This window comes from Hemiscyllium ocellatum, chromosome 7, assembly GCF_020745735.1.
Source record: "Hemiscyllium ocellatum isolate sHemOce1 chromosome 7, sHemOce1.pat.X.cur, whole genome shotgun sequence".
NCBI lineage: Eukaryota > Metazoa > Chordata > Chondrichthyes > Orectolobiformes > Hemiscylliidae > Hemiscyllium > Hemiscyllium ocellatum.
The window spans coordinates 83,191,310-83,206,063 of record NC_083407.1 but is presented as its reverse complement, the minus strand read 5'-3'; the positions used below and the strand labels follow the sequence as shown (position 1 = coordinate 83,206,063).

The window sequence follows — 14,754 nt, the reverse complement described above, 5'->3', positions numbered from 1 at the left end:
TTGATTGCGTTCCGGTTGGAGTGCCAGGCTTCAAGGAATTATCTTGTGTGTTTCTGTTTAGCCTATGCTAGGATGGTTGAATTTCCCAGTTGAATTCATGACCTTCATGGTCAGTATGGTTGGAAATGAGAGTGTTGGTTGTGTCTGGCATTGACAAGTTGATGTTTGTGCACTCATATGGTCAATTTTCTTCCTGTTTGTCCTATGTAGTGTCTTTCACAACCCGAGCTACAAATCTTTTAAAAACTCTATATACGTCTAAAGTGTTCAGGCAAGAGTGAGATTACAAAGGAGAACTGGTTCAAAAACTGCCAGGTTTTCCTTAAAGTCTCATTTGACCTGAATGTTAACTGCCTATCTCCTTCTGAGTGTGCTACATTAAGGGTTTCACAGGGTCCAATGCTCAACTCCTGCGTACTCTGCAGAAACAACTTTTTAGCCATCAGAATATCTCGGCCTATATATTCCATAATAACTTCCTGTTTCCAGTTATAATGGACTGTGTAAAATGATCTTGTTGAAGTTACACCTGAAATAAGTATGCTGAAGTTAATTTTTATATATCATTGGTGACTCAGTTAAAAGATGCACCCTGCAGTTCAGAGAAAGTTAAACTGCCTAAGCTTTGGTTAAGAAAAGTAATATTGGACTTGAAGTGTTAACTATGCTCCTCTCTGCATAGAAGCTGCCTGATCTGCTGAATTTTTCCAGTATCTTCTGTATTTGTTTTATGTTTTAAATGCATCTTGATTGAAATAGAATGTTGTAATATTTTCTAAGATTATCAATTATTCTGTAATCTAACATCATTCATAAGGCAAACAATATTTGATGGCCCATGATTTTTCTTTACAGTCTCGAGCCACTGGTGGGGCAGGAAAATCAACTGATGATATTGTTTTTGAGGTGTCAACTGATATCCTGAGCAGGATCCCTGCAGACTTTGATATTGAGGCTGCTATGAGAAAGTACCCAACTACATACAATCAGAGCATGAACACTGTGTTGGTACAAGAGATGGGTCGTTTTAATATCTTGCTTAGAACAATTAGGGAGTCCTGCATCAACATACAGAAAGCTATCAAGGTTAGTGTTCATAGTCAGTCATAAACATGGTGCTACAACCTCTGAAAATAATGTCTGCCTTATCTAAGTGCAATACAAATCTGTCTGTTGCCAAGCCCGAAATTTTCTGTCAGGTATTTTCCATGTACTTGTCTTATTGTATTTTCCTAATTGAAATGATTGAATGGGTAACTGTTAAAAACAAATCATTGTTGCCATATGTTTTCATTCTGCTTCTGCCCTCAAGCAATTAGATTTGTGCGAATGAAGAGTGGAGAAGCTGACACAGCTAACATTTCCAAAGGGAACCAGCTTCAACTTATAGCACCAAAAATTGAATTCAAGCTGGAATTGACCTGTTTCAGATCCACCCATAACTGAGATATTCAGAGTTACTCTAATCACTGCTCTTTCTACTTGATGAATCCACAGCCTTCACAATTCCTGCTCAACCTTGACAGCCTCAGCCTCTTACCTTCTAACTCCTTCTTGATCTCTTTATTGAGAACTGCTGACACTCTCCTCATCCATTCAATTCTGTTTGCATCTGAACTTGTAGGATAATCAAAAGGATCCGTCAGTTCCTACCCTGATGTCAGCATTAAATCTGTTGGCGAGGAATGCATTGCTGTTGTTTTTCTTTTTTGTCAGTACTTTTACGTTCCCTAAGAAAACTGTCCAATCCTTTGTATGATTTTGATGCATATCTCTTCCACCTTCACTGTGGCCTTGACATTAATTAGTAATCATTAACTAATTTATAATTAGTTAGGCAGTTTTTGCCAGGGTCAATGATTATATTATTTTCCCATTGGTTGACAGCAGTCAGAATAAGAGGGCTTTAACACTTTCTGCAATTGCTAACACACCTCATACATAGGAGGTGATAGATGAAGAATTTTCTCAACTCATTAATAATAGAACAATGCCACAGAATAAAACATAACTTTGCCATGTTTCTGGTATGTGCTGATACTTTCATTCTGTGTCAGTAAACTATTTATCCACTACTCTCTCTTTCATGGAACCTGGTCACAATCTACCACCTCCACATTTAATTTGACATTCTCCATTATTCCAACATATCTACAAAGCTGAAATGTAACCAGAGCCATGAGATCACCAGAATAACATTGATGTTGTGAAACAATGGTTTTATGCATTTGGTTTCAAATCTATAATTCCAAACATTTCAGTGTAGTTATATGCTTTCTTTTTAGATAGATGCACATAGAGTTGGAAGACAAATGATCTGGGGGGGGGGGGGGGAACAAAAAAATTTTCAATGTTTAACAGCAGATCATTGCTTTTAAAATTAGGTCAACCTGAGATTTATATTGGGGTTGAGAGTGTGGTGCTGGAAAAGCACAGCAGGTCAGGCAGCACCTGAGGAGTAGGAGAATCAATGTTTCAGGATTAAGCCCTTTACCAGGAATAATCCTTCCTGATGAAGGGCTTATGCCCGAAATGTTAATTCTCCTGCTCCTTGGATGCTGCTTGACCTGCTGTGCTTTTCCAGCACCACACTCTTGACTTTGATCTCCAGCATCTGAAGTCCTCATGTTCACCTGAGATTTATATTGGTAATGTGTGTTGACATGGAACTCTTTTAACTGATTTATAGTGAATGCTAGCAAATAAATTTCCCAAAATTATTTTGTACTGGAGACATATCAAACCCAAAAGCATTTTAAACCAAATTCTGACATGATGCAACTAATACTTTTGATAATGATAGATATAAACAAACAAAGCTGCCAATCTGATTAGCTGTCTCAAGAATCAGACCTTGCTGATGCTTATGCTTTGCAAATCCTATTCATGGGCAAAATGTATATTCATGAATCTTTGCTGTATGAAATAATTCTTGCATTTTAAGTGCATTCATGGATGTGGGCACGCTAGCTGGTCCAGCACTTATTGCCCACTTCGAGTTGCCCTTGATTATGGTGGTGAGCTGTTTTCTTGAAATGCTGCACTTTGTGGAAGTAATCATTTAATGTAAGTAACTCCACAATGCTGTTAGACAAAGAATTCCAGGATTCTAACCCAGTGACACTGAAGGAGCAGTGATATATTTCTGGATAAAGAGTAGTCTCTCTCTCTCTCTGCTTTGATACTGACCCACAAGCAGGGCTACAGTTTTCTATGATGTGAGTCTGTGTGCATATGTGTGTGAGATCCACCTGTGCAGGAATCTCCAATCGTTTTGGTTATCACTGCCATGAGAAAAGATCTTACTCTGCCATTACTATCTGGTGGTCTAACTGCCATCCCATGTTAAAAGATTCTATACATAACCATCTTACATATTTTCAAAGTGAAGTTTTGAAGTTATCCTCATGGCAACCTCCAGCGACAGAGGCCTGAGCACACAGTCTGGGAAATCTGGCGCTGAGACATTGACATTGCTGCAATAAATGAGACACTGTGGGCAGGAGAAGGTCAGCTCAAAGAACAAGATGGCAGTTACACTTACTGGAAGGGTGAATCTGAGGAAGAACTTCATCTGTTGACGTTGCTCTCACCATGAAAAACAAATTAGTTGACCATTTCATCCATCTCTCCTTTGGTAAAAGCCAATGCTTTATGACCCTTCACTTCACACTATCCCTGAAGCAGTGCACCATATTTATTAGTGCATACAGCCCAATCCGAGAAACAATGATTAAGTCAAAAAGAAATGTCCACTTCATCTTTGATCAGTCCTTGTCCCTGAACTCAATGGGAGAGAGTTGGGAGGGACACAAAACACAGGTGTGATTGGCTAGGAAGTCATAGGGAATGTAAACACTAATAGAGTCCTCCCCCGAGAAAATGCCTGAAACATGGCTTGATTATAGCAACTCGCTGAAAATGTGTTGCTGGAAAAGTGCAGTAGGTCAGGCAGCATCCAAAGAGCAGGAGAATCGATGTTTTGGGCATGAGCCCTTCTCCTGTTCTTTGGATGCTGCCTGACCTGCTGCGCTTTTCCAGCAACACATTTTCGGCTCTGATCTCCAGCATCTGCAGTCCTCACTTTCTTCTTGGTTATAGCAACTGCTCTCTTTCTGCAGAGAGACGAATTCAAGACCTTGCATCAACACTCTACCTCTGGACATTGGAATCTGTTTGATTGCGTCATTATCTGAACATAACATTGCAAGAATTTTCACATAAATCTCACCATGAGAAAAGCTGATAATTGTAGGAACAACCATTACCTAATCCTATTGACTATCTCCAACCTGGCTGAAAAATAGCATCAACAGAGAAACACTGCTGCAGGAAATTCAATATTGACAGTCTCAAGATCTTTGTGAAGGAAGACCCACAAAGGCAGCATCCCAAAGCCAACCTGACCGTGCTCAATGAATAGATACTACAAAATATCTACATTAAAAACTGCAGCTACTGTAAATCACACTGCACAAGTGTCATCCTTGTAGCAAACAGCAGGCAGAACCGTCATGCATTTGTGTCATTTAACTATTTCTATATGGATTACATCAGCATCAGTGGACTTGTTGGTTCTCAGTTGTCAAATGGAATTTACAATCTCATAGGCAGAGATAGTGGTGAGATGGCAATAAGTAGCATGCGGTGTTGAGGGCACTCCTGTTGAGGATCCTTGAAGTAATCCTTCCAATGAGTACCCTACCCTCGTTGAGCACCACTCCATTCTTAGCTTTCATCAGGGCAGGCGCTGGGATGCTTGGGCCATTGATGGTCTTAACTACGCTGATGAATCCAAATAAGTCAAGGCTGTAGGTGAGTTATATTGCCTGCGCTCTTTCCACAAACCATCTGTTCTTTATATCATGGGTTCTTTTATTGGATCTCAGCACTCCATTTGTCAGTGGACCTCTTTTCTTTCCCTTGGGTATGGTGCTGCTTACAGTTTAGAAATACTTTTCATCTATGATTAAATAGCTCCTGGATCTCTTGGTCACCACTTCTTTCACAGTTATTGGCAGGATTTCCCTACATCACCAGGAGTCCTAGCTTCGGAGGACCTTAGGGCTACTCTCATTAGAGAGAAACAACTTTGGGGTTTAACCTGAGGGTCACCACGCCTCAGGATATGGATGAGATTGAGAAGGTCGCATCTTCATAGAGATTCAGAAGTATGGAAATTGAACTGGGTTGTTGGCATCACTCTACATCATAAAGCAGCTGTCCAGCTAACTGAGCTAATCATTCATCATGTTGTGTGGTGATATCATTGTGGTAATTGGGATAGATTTCATAGAGGTCTAGCAGTTCAACACTGGGCATCCATGAGATGCTGTGCGCCATCAACATCAGCGGATTTGTATACCAACACAATTTGCAACATCGTGGCCCTGCAAATCATCCACTCAACCATTACTGTCAAACCAAGATCTTTGCACTGGTTTAATGGAGAGTGTAGGAGGTCATGCAAGGAGCAGCACCAGACATACCTAAAAATGAAATGTTAATCTGTGAAATAACAAAACAGGGCAAATCCAAACTGGTCACTTACTGCCCCATCAGTCATTCTTGATCATCAGTAAAGTGATGAAAGATATTAGGAGATAGTGAGGACTGCAGATGATGGAGAAGTCAGAGTCAATGAAGTATGGTGCTGGAAAAGGCGCATCAGTCCTGATGAAGGATTAAGCCCAAAACATTAATTCTCTTGGTCCTCAGACGTTGCCTGACCTGCTGTGCTTTTTCCAGCACCACACTCTATCCACTGCTGAAAAGTATTATCAAAAGTGCTATTAAGCAGCACTTAATAATGAAAACCTGTTCACTAATGTTCAGTTCCAGTTCTACCAGGGCCACTCTGCTCATGACTTCATGATAGCTTTAGTTCAAATGTGAAAAATACAATTGATATCCAAAGCTGAAGCGAGGTGTGAATGATTGCTCTTGACAGCAAGACCGCATTTGACTAATTATATCTTCAAGAAGCCCTAGCAAACCTCGAATCAATGGGGATTTGGGTGACTCTCTAGTTGGCATCATACCTGCCACAAAAAAAAATGGTTATGATTGCTGGAGGTCAGTTCTATAAGCTCAAGGTCATCTTTGCAGGAGTTCCTCAGGGTAATGTCATCAACTGCTCCAAAAATGACCTTTCCTCCAACATGAAGTTAGAATGGATTGTTTACAGATGATTGCTGAATGTTCAGCACCATTCACAACTCTTCAGTTACTGAAGTAGTCCATGTTCAAATTCAATAAGATCTACATTCATGCCACACAAGCATCAGGGAATGACAATTTCCAATGAGAGAATCGAACCATCACCCCCTGACATTCAGTGGGATTACCATTGCTGAATTTCCCACCATCAATCTCCTATAGGTTACCGTGAATGAGATTAAAGCCACAGTAAATTCAGTTTCTGGTCAGTGGTAACCCCCTATCAATAATGTTGAGGTTACCATTGAAAGAAATTGTACTGGACTGGCCATATAAGAACTGTCATTCTAAGAGCAGGTCAGATGCTTGGAATATAGCAGCGAGTAAGTCAACTCCTGACTCCCCAAAATCTGTTCACCAGCTACAAGGCACAAGTTGGGAGTGTGACAGAATACCCCACATGCATGCATGAATGCAGCTCCAGCAACACCCAAGAAACCTGACATCATCCAGAACAAATGGACATTTGATTGACACCACATCCGCAAGCATCCACTCCCTCCACCTATGCTCAGTCGTAGCAGTGTAAACCATCTGCAAGATGCACTGCATAAATTCATGAAGACTTTTTAGACAGCACTTTCCAAACCCATGACCACTATCACTGAGAAGGATAATGACAGTAGATATGTGAGAACACCACCCTCAACGTTGAAAGCAAGATCCCCTCAACGGCACTCGCTATCCTGACTTAGAGTTATATCGCTCATCCTTCAGTGTTGCTGGGTCAAATCCTGGAACTTCTCTTTCTAACAGTATTATGGGTATACCTATACTGAGTGGATTGCAGCGATCTAGAAAGCAGCTACCATCATCATCTTTTGAAGGACAACAAGGGAATGGGCAATAAATGCTGGACCAGCCAGCAATGAGCACAACTCAGGAATGAATTTTTAAAAATAGACGGCAAGATTTTGTCATCACGAGGAGTGTAATATAAACTCACTTTATTTTTCTTTCCATTGGATGGAAATCTACATTACATAATCAAATTTGCATTCAACTGTTTCTTCCTGAACAATGTTCAATACAATATGAGATTACATGACATAAAAGACTATTTGACTGTTAAATGAATACAATCTTGTTCTCTGACCCTTTGCAGTTGCTTAAATTAATCTAAATTTTAATCATAACACACTGCCTTGAAGGCTATCATTTCTGATCATTCTACATGAAAAATTAACATTAATCCTGTATCCATATTTTACTTTGAACACTTATCTACTTAACCTACATGAATTGTTTGAAGTATTAATCCAGAATAACCTCTTCCATTTGTGTTCCTGTACACGTCTAGAAGATCACTTCTCACATATATCTTTTTCAGATTGATAAACCCAAGTCATTCTAGTCTCTATCCATAGTCAAACTTTCTGAATCAGCTTCATTGGTTTTCATTGCATTGCCTCAGTGCTTGAATCTTTCTCATATTCCTCATGTTATTACTTTAAACAGTTATCTCAGCATTAGTTGTACTATGCATTGAAATTATGTTTATTAAGCAACATCCCAACAAATATCATATATGGATTTCCTGCCTGCCACAGCAAGTGCCAATTGGAATATTTTTCTAGATTGGGGATTACTCTATTGCAATGATTTCAGCTTTTTCTCTGGCAACGATCCATTGAGTGAGACAATGGTTTTCACCTTGCTTGTCAGTTTGGTATTCAGTTAAACTAGAGTGATTCCTTCAAAGTTCAAGTCTGAGCAAATTTATGGAGACCCTTTTTGGCTCAGGGTTTGCCATTTCATCTCCTCTGTTGGGTCTCAAGGGACGCAGAACATTCTCTTTGGCATCAGCCTGGTTTCCAGTTATTTCATATGAATGTAATTTATTTTAGGATGTTACCTTTCTTCATTTTGTGATGTCTGGAATCAGTGGAAATTCAGTTTGAAAGATTCTTTGTTCGGCAAAATTACTAAGTATAGCAGAACCAAGGTGGCTGATAGAGTAAAGGTAAATATCAGCCCTGATTTAACTGAATGGTTGAACAGGTTTGAGGGATTGGTTGGCCTATTCCTTTTCCAATGTTTTTGGAATGTGATATCAATGTGCTAATTATGACACGACTCAGCGAGAATTGTTCCTGAGTCCCATTGCTTCTGGGCTTGTGAGGACTTATTGAATGCCACAATTAGTCAAATGTAGCCTTGATATCACTCTCCCTTCACTTCATCTCTGGAGTTCAGCATTTTTGAACACATTTAAACCAAAGCTGTAAAAAGCCCAGGAGCTGAGGGCCCTAACAGAACTCAGATTGAGTGTCAGTAAACAGGTTTTCATTAAGCAAATGTTGCTAATAGCACTACTTATTTTGAATGGAATCTACACTCACTGTTCTCCAGAATAAGAAATAAGAAGAATAGAACATGTAGCCTCTTAAATTAGTACTATACTCAGTAAGTTTGTGGCTGATTTATTGCTTACACTACATTTTCCCATTTGTTCCCCATATCCCTTCAGCCCCGAGACACACGAAATGTACCTGTCTCAATCTTAAATGTGCTTAATATAGGAGCAATTACAATCCGTTAAATTGGAAGATTCCAAAGATTTACAATTAGAGTGAAGAAATGTTTCCTCATCTCAATTATAAAAGATCAATTCTAATTCAATCACCTTTCATTCTTCTCAACCCCAGAGAGATGTCTTCACTTTTGTTAAATATTGATACAACATCTCATTAGTTTGACACTTTCTTTTAAGGGACTGGTGGTGATGTCTGCTGAATTGGAAGAGGTGGTGAAGAGCATGCTGACAGGAAAGATCCCAGGAATGTGGATGAATAAATCGTACCCTAGTCTCAAGCCACTTGGCAGCTATATGCATGACTTCTTGGACAGACTGAAATTCTTACAGGTTAGTGCTATTACTCTAATGACATGCATTTTAGTAACCTGCTGTTCATCACCCAATCCCTTGTGAAACTAATCATTTAAAAATTATCATCACTGTAAAAAATTATTAGCTTTTATTGGCTCAATTTGAGATAATAGATGTAAGGACATATTCAGTTCAGTTCAGCATCTGTTGTGCACAATAATCACTCAGTAATGCATATCATATACAATTGAGGTGGTGTTCTCAACACAACCATGTGAGTCAAGTTGGCACATTTCAATTTAATTTTCATGAGACAGATGGCACATCATGAATATGAACATATATCCTGCTGAGGTTTGTAGGATGAAAGACTTTTTGGCCAAATACAATCTACAAAACAAAACTAATTTAGAAGGATTCAAAATTATGCAAATGAAGTCAATGGTTGTAAAATCAACAAACAATCGCAAAATTTCAGTCCTTTTTAAATAAATTTGTAAAGAATTAAAATGCACTATTGGTTCATCAGAATTCAGTTATGACTTCATTTTAAACACTGCTCCAAGCATTGGATTTCTGGGACTTTGGGGACGTGGTTCTGAAGGAGATGGGACCAGTGCAAATTGGATGGGTTACACTTGGGCAGGGCCAGGACTGATATCCTAAGGCAATTATTTGCTTGTGTGGTTGGAGCAGTGTTAAACTAGATTGGCAGGGAGGTAGCAGTCTAAGCAGGATGATGAGGGAAAGAGAAACAAGGTCAGAATAAAGAAAATCTGTAAAATACAAAAAATGATTGACAGGATAATCAAGAGCAAGAGACAAATAGAGCCAGAGTACAGAGAAAAAAATAGGATAATTAAAAATGGCAGGAAAGGCAAGTCTAAAGATTTTGTATCTTAACGTATGAAGAATTCAGAATAAGGGAGGCAAACTGATGGCACAAATTGAGCTAAATAGATATGATCTTGGAGACATTTGGGAGGCTGGTTACAAGGAGATTGGATCTGAGAACTTCTCGTTCAGAGATATTTAACCTTTTGGAAAGACAGGAGGGAAGATAAAGGTAATGAGGTAGCACTGTTATTAAGAGATCAAATAAGGACATTTGTGAGAGATGATCTGGGCTCAGATGATGTAGAGTCTATTTGTATGGTGGTAACAGAACAGCAAAGGAAAGAAGATATTGGAAGGAGTCGTGTATAGACCCTCAAACGGTAGCTGCACTGTAGGAAAGGGTGACTTTAATCTTGTTGATTGGGTCATTCAAGTTGCAAAGGGTAGCTATGACAACAAATTTGTACAGTGCATTCGGGATAGTTTCCTAGAGCAGTATGTCATGGAATCAAGACAGAAATTGCTGGAGAAATTCAGCAAGTCTGGCAAAGTCTGTGTAGAGAAAGTAGAGTCAACACTTCAAGCCCGTGACTCTAAATGTTTGTGTAGCTTTCTCTCCATAAATGCTCCAGAGTTTCTCCAGCAATTCCTGTTTTTGTTCCAGATTTCCAGCATCTGCAGTTCTTTATTTTATTTTAGTGTCACACAGACAACCAGGGAAGAGACAAACCTGAATCTGGTAATGGATAATAAAGGTTTAATAAAGGACCTCGGTGTAAAAGATACCATAGGAAGTAGTGATAATAATGTGATAGAATGTAATATTCTGTTTGAGAGTAGGAAGCATAGGTTGGAAACAACTGGGTTTAAGGGAATTAAGATGAAATGAGGATAGAGTCAGCTAAAGTGAACTGGTCAGCTTAGCAGGAATGGCAGTAATGGCAAACATTTAAAGAGATAATTCATGACTCTCAGCAAAGTTATATCCTGGTAAGGAGGAAGTATCCTAAGAAAGGGATAAATCAACCATGGCTAACCAAGGAAGTTGAGGAAAGTATGAAGGTGAAAGAAAAATCATGTAAGGAGGCAGATGTCAGAGACAGCCCAAAGACTAGGAGAAATTCAGAATCCAGTAAAGGAGGATTAAAAAGGTAATAAAGGGAAAGAAATTATAAGAGCAAACTAGCAAGGAATACAGAAAAAAGAGAGCTTCTTTAAATATACAAAAAGGAAGAGAAGTTAAAGTGAACGTGGGCCCCTTAGAAAATGAATGTAGAGTGATTGAGAAATTGGAGAGGAGTTATGTAGATATTTTGCATTGTTCTTGACAGCGGAAGATACTTTGAAGATCCCATTAATACTAAAGAATACACCAAAAGAATTAAGTACCATTAAGTATCAGTAGAGAAAAATCACACAACACCCCAGTCCAACACCGGCATCTCCAAATCATCATGAGAGAAGTAGGATTTGACAAACCAAGGGGGGGGTTAAATGCAGGTAAGCCCCAGCCTTGAAGGTTCGCATCCCAGGATCCCAAAAGAAGTAACTATAGAGATAGTGGATGTGTTGATTGTAATTTTCCAAAGATTCTTGGGTCCTGGAGAAGTTCCAGAGGATTGAAAAACTACCAGTGTCACCCTGATACAAAAGGGAAGGAGAAAGATAAGTAACTGTAGGCCGATTAGCCTAACATTTCTTGTTGGAAAAGTGCTGGAATCAATTATGAAGTAAATAATAACAGCACATTTGGAAAACCATAATTTAATCAAGCAGAGTTTCCTGGCTTCATGAAAAAGAAATCATGTCTAACTAATTTATTAGAGTTTTCGAGGAAGTCTCAACAATTGTGTATAGAGGGGAACCAGTATGCGTGTTGTATTTGAACTTCCAGAAGGCGCTTGACAAGGTACCTCACAGAAGATTAAATCTTGAGATAAAGGCCCATGGTGTTGAAGGTGGTATATTGGCATTGGCTAGATAATAGGAACCAGCGAGTAGGGATAAGGAGTTCTTTCTCAGGTGGGCAACCTGTAACCAGTGGGATTCCACAAGGATCAACACTGGGACTGCAACTGTTGTTCACAATAGGTATCAATGACTCGGAGGAAGAAAGCAAATGTACAGTAGCCAAATTTGCAGACAACATAAAAATATGTGGAAAAAACAAATTGCGAGAGATATTTGATAGGCTAAGTAAGTGGGCAAAATATTGGCAAATGTAGTATATTGTGGGAAAAGGTATGGTTTTATTTTAAGTTGTTTGACATTTTGACAATTTTGGCAATTCTTTAACAGATGGCTTTGACAGTTCTTTGGCAATTAATTAACAGCTTTAATGGCTTTAACAGTTTGACAATTTTGTCAGTTCTGGTGAAGGGCTGGTATGCACTTCTGGGACACATTATTGTTTACGTTTCATAATCCAAAGAGTACCTGACCAATCTCCACAACAGTGGCTCCGACCTGGTCAGCATTGTGCACTGCATCAGTTCCAGACAATGAGAATACCAAAATGGGACTTAAACAGACACTGCTGATATTTTATGTAACCATCTGAATGTGTAACCATTCATATGTGATGCCAAAGCCATTCCTGAAACTGCCCCATGAAAATGTAAATTCAAGAGCAAAACTTCCAATTTTCAAGAATTTCCATCTCTTTCACTATGGCATAGAGCATATCAAGATAAGATAAAATAATCTGTTATCAAAAAAACCTTTACCAACTTTGGGGCCAGAATTTGTGGCTTTTCTGCGCTCAGTCAGATTGAAGTGAAAACAGAAAATGTTGTTTAGCCCAACTTAATTCTTAGCCCTATATGTTTAGTATGTCAATTGTGGGAGGGAACAGAAAATACTGTTTTAGCCTGATGGTGCTTATGAGAAATTATTCCAGAAATTTTGTTGATGCCAGGAATATTTATTTCCTACAGCATTTCAATGCTTTTATTTTATCTTAATATTATTATTAGGAACAGAATTCCTCCCGTGGGTTTAAAGCTGCTTGAATTTTCATTTGAAGCATTGCATACCTCAATGTAAAAATAGTGGATCAATTTCAATGTGGTCTTAACAACTAGAATGTGCATGCAGTAATGTTTTTTACATTAAAATTTACCTTGTGCATTTTTGGCCCAAAATTCATTGGATTCTAGTTTTTGCTACTGGAATGGTAAGCAGATAACAGAATCCGTGATTGAACTCTCATTTCGCAGCCATGAAAGTGCAATATGTTGATCAGGCAAGATACCCGGGGTCTTCCTTTGTGCAAATTCTATCTGAAAGTACAGTGTAGTTTAGAATGAGAAACAAATGAAGTAAGAAGTTTTTTTTAATAATCTGGTATATTAGTGCTCTAACATTCATTGCCATCAGCTTCTTTGGATGACATATCTATTAATATCTGGAAGCACTTACAAGTATAATAGATCTGTTTTGTATAGATGTTTTCCACTTTCAGGTTTGAATAATGCACTAATTACAAAAAAAAGGTTGCTTTCTGACTAAACAAGACAGATAAAATCTAAATTAACAACTAAATAAAACAAGATATTGGTTGAATTAATAGTATATATTATTATACAGAAAAACATTTGAGCAGGTGCATCTTATGCTCGAATGCTAGATAAATAAATTGTTTTTTAATCACAGGATAATATTCAGGTTAGGCACTTTTGTGATGCCTTGGTTATTAACCAATCATTGTGTCATTTAATGATTTATGAAGCTAAAATTTTATAATTTTATGTACATTTTATCTTGTTTCATAATTTTCAATAGCTGATAATCTCATATTTGGTTTAGTTCATAAATAGTAAATGGATATTCATGAGTTCATCAAATTCCAGTTTTTTTGTGGTATCAATTCTGTTCATTCTGAGGAATTCTGAGGTTTACTCACAGTATACATTTTAAAATGTATTGGTGATAAACTCTGGAGAAATAGTTAAAGAAATCAAACTGTCTTTCTGAACTTTTGTCCTTTATTTGTTAAAATATCACAGGAGTAGGCCATTCAGTCCCTTGAGCCAGTCCCATCGTTCAATGTGATCGTGGCCCAACTCTATGTATCTACCTTTGACCCAAATCCCATAATACTTATGTTCAACAAAAAATATTTATCTCAGATTTAATGTTAATAACTGATTAACTGTTGTTTCTGGAAGAGAGTTCCAAACACCTACCACCCTTGTGTTTAGAAAGGTTTCTTAGCATCTCCTGAACAGTTTGGTCTTTATTTTTAGACTATGCCCCCTAGTTCTAGAATCTCCAACCAGTGGAAATAATTTATCTTTATCTACCTTGTCTTTTCCCATTAATATTTTGAAGACTTTGGTCAGATTACCCCTTAACCTTCTAAACTCTAGAGAAGACCGGCCTAATTCATATAATAACTTAACTCCTGACATCCAGGTATTATTTTTGTAAACCTGCATTGTACTCCATCCACAGCCAATGTATTCTTCCTAAGGTGTGGTGCCCAGATCAGCTCACACTACTTCAAGTGGAGTCTAACCACAGCTTTGCTCTGCTGTAGCATAAATTATGTATCCTATACTGCAGTCCTTTAGATATAAGGCCAGCATTCCATTAGCTGTCTTGACTGTTCTCGGCACCTGGTCATTGCATTTTGAAGATCTGTGCACCTGACTGCCAAAGCTCTTTGGACATCCATTGTACTTAATTTCAAACCATCCAGAAAGAACTGTGAACCATCCTTTTTCATTTCAAAATAGACAACACTGAAGTCCAGCTCCTGCAGATTTGCCCATTTACCTAGTCTATAAAATGCTTTTCTAATTTTATGCTGTCATCTACACTGTTTACAATGCTGCCTAAACTTGTCATCATCGAAATTGGATATA

At 38.3% G+C, this 14,754-nt stretch overlaps 1 protein-coding gene across 1 annotated transcript in view; it reads left to right on the top strand.

The window, feature by feature from the left end:
* dnah7 (dynein, axonemal, heavy chain 7) overlaps positions 1 to 14,754 on the top strand; it is a 343,519-nt gene that overhangs the window by 304,599 nt on the left and 24,166 nt on the right. Inside the window, exons 56-57 of the mRNA XM_060828125.1 lie at positions 856 to 1,086; positions 8,933 to 9,085. Coding sequence (XP_060684108.1) covers positions 856 to 1,086; positions 8,933 to 9,085 — 384 coding nt within the window. The remainder of the gene's footprint in view (positions 1 to 855; positions 1,087 to 8,932; positions 9,086 to 14,754) is intronic.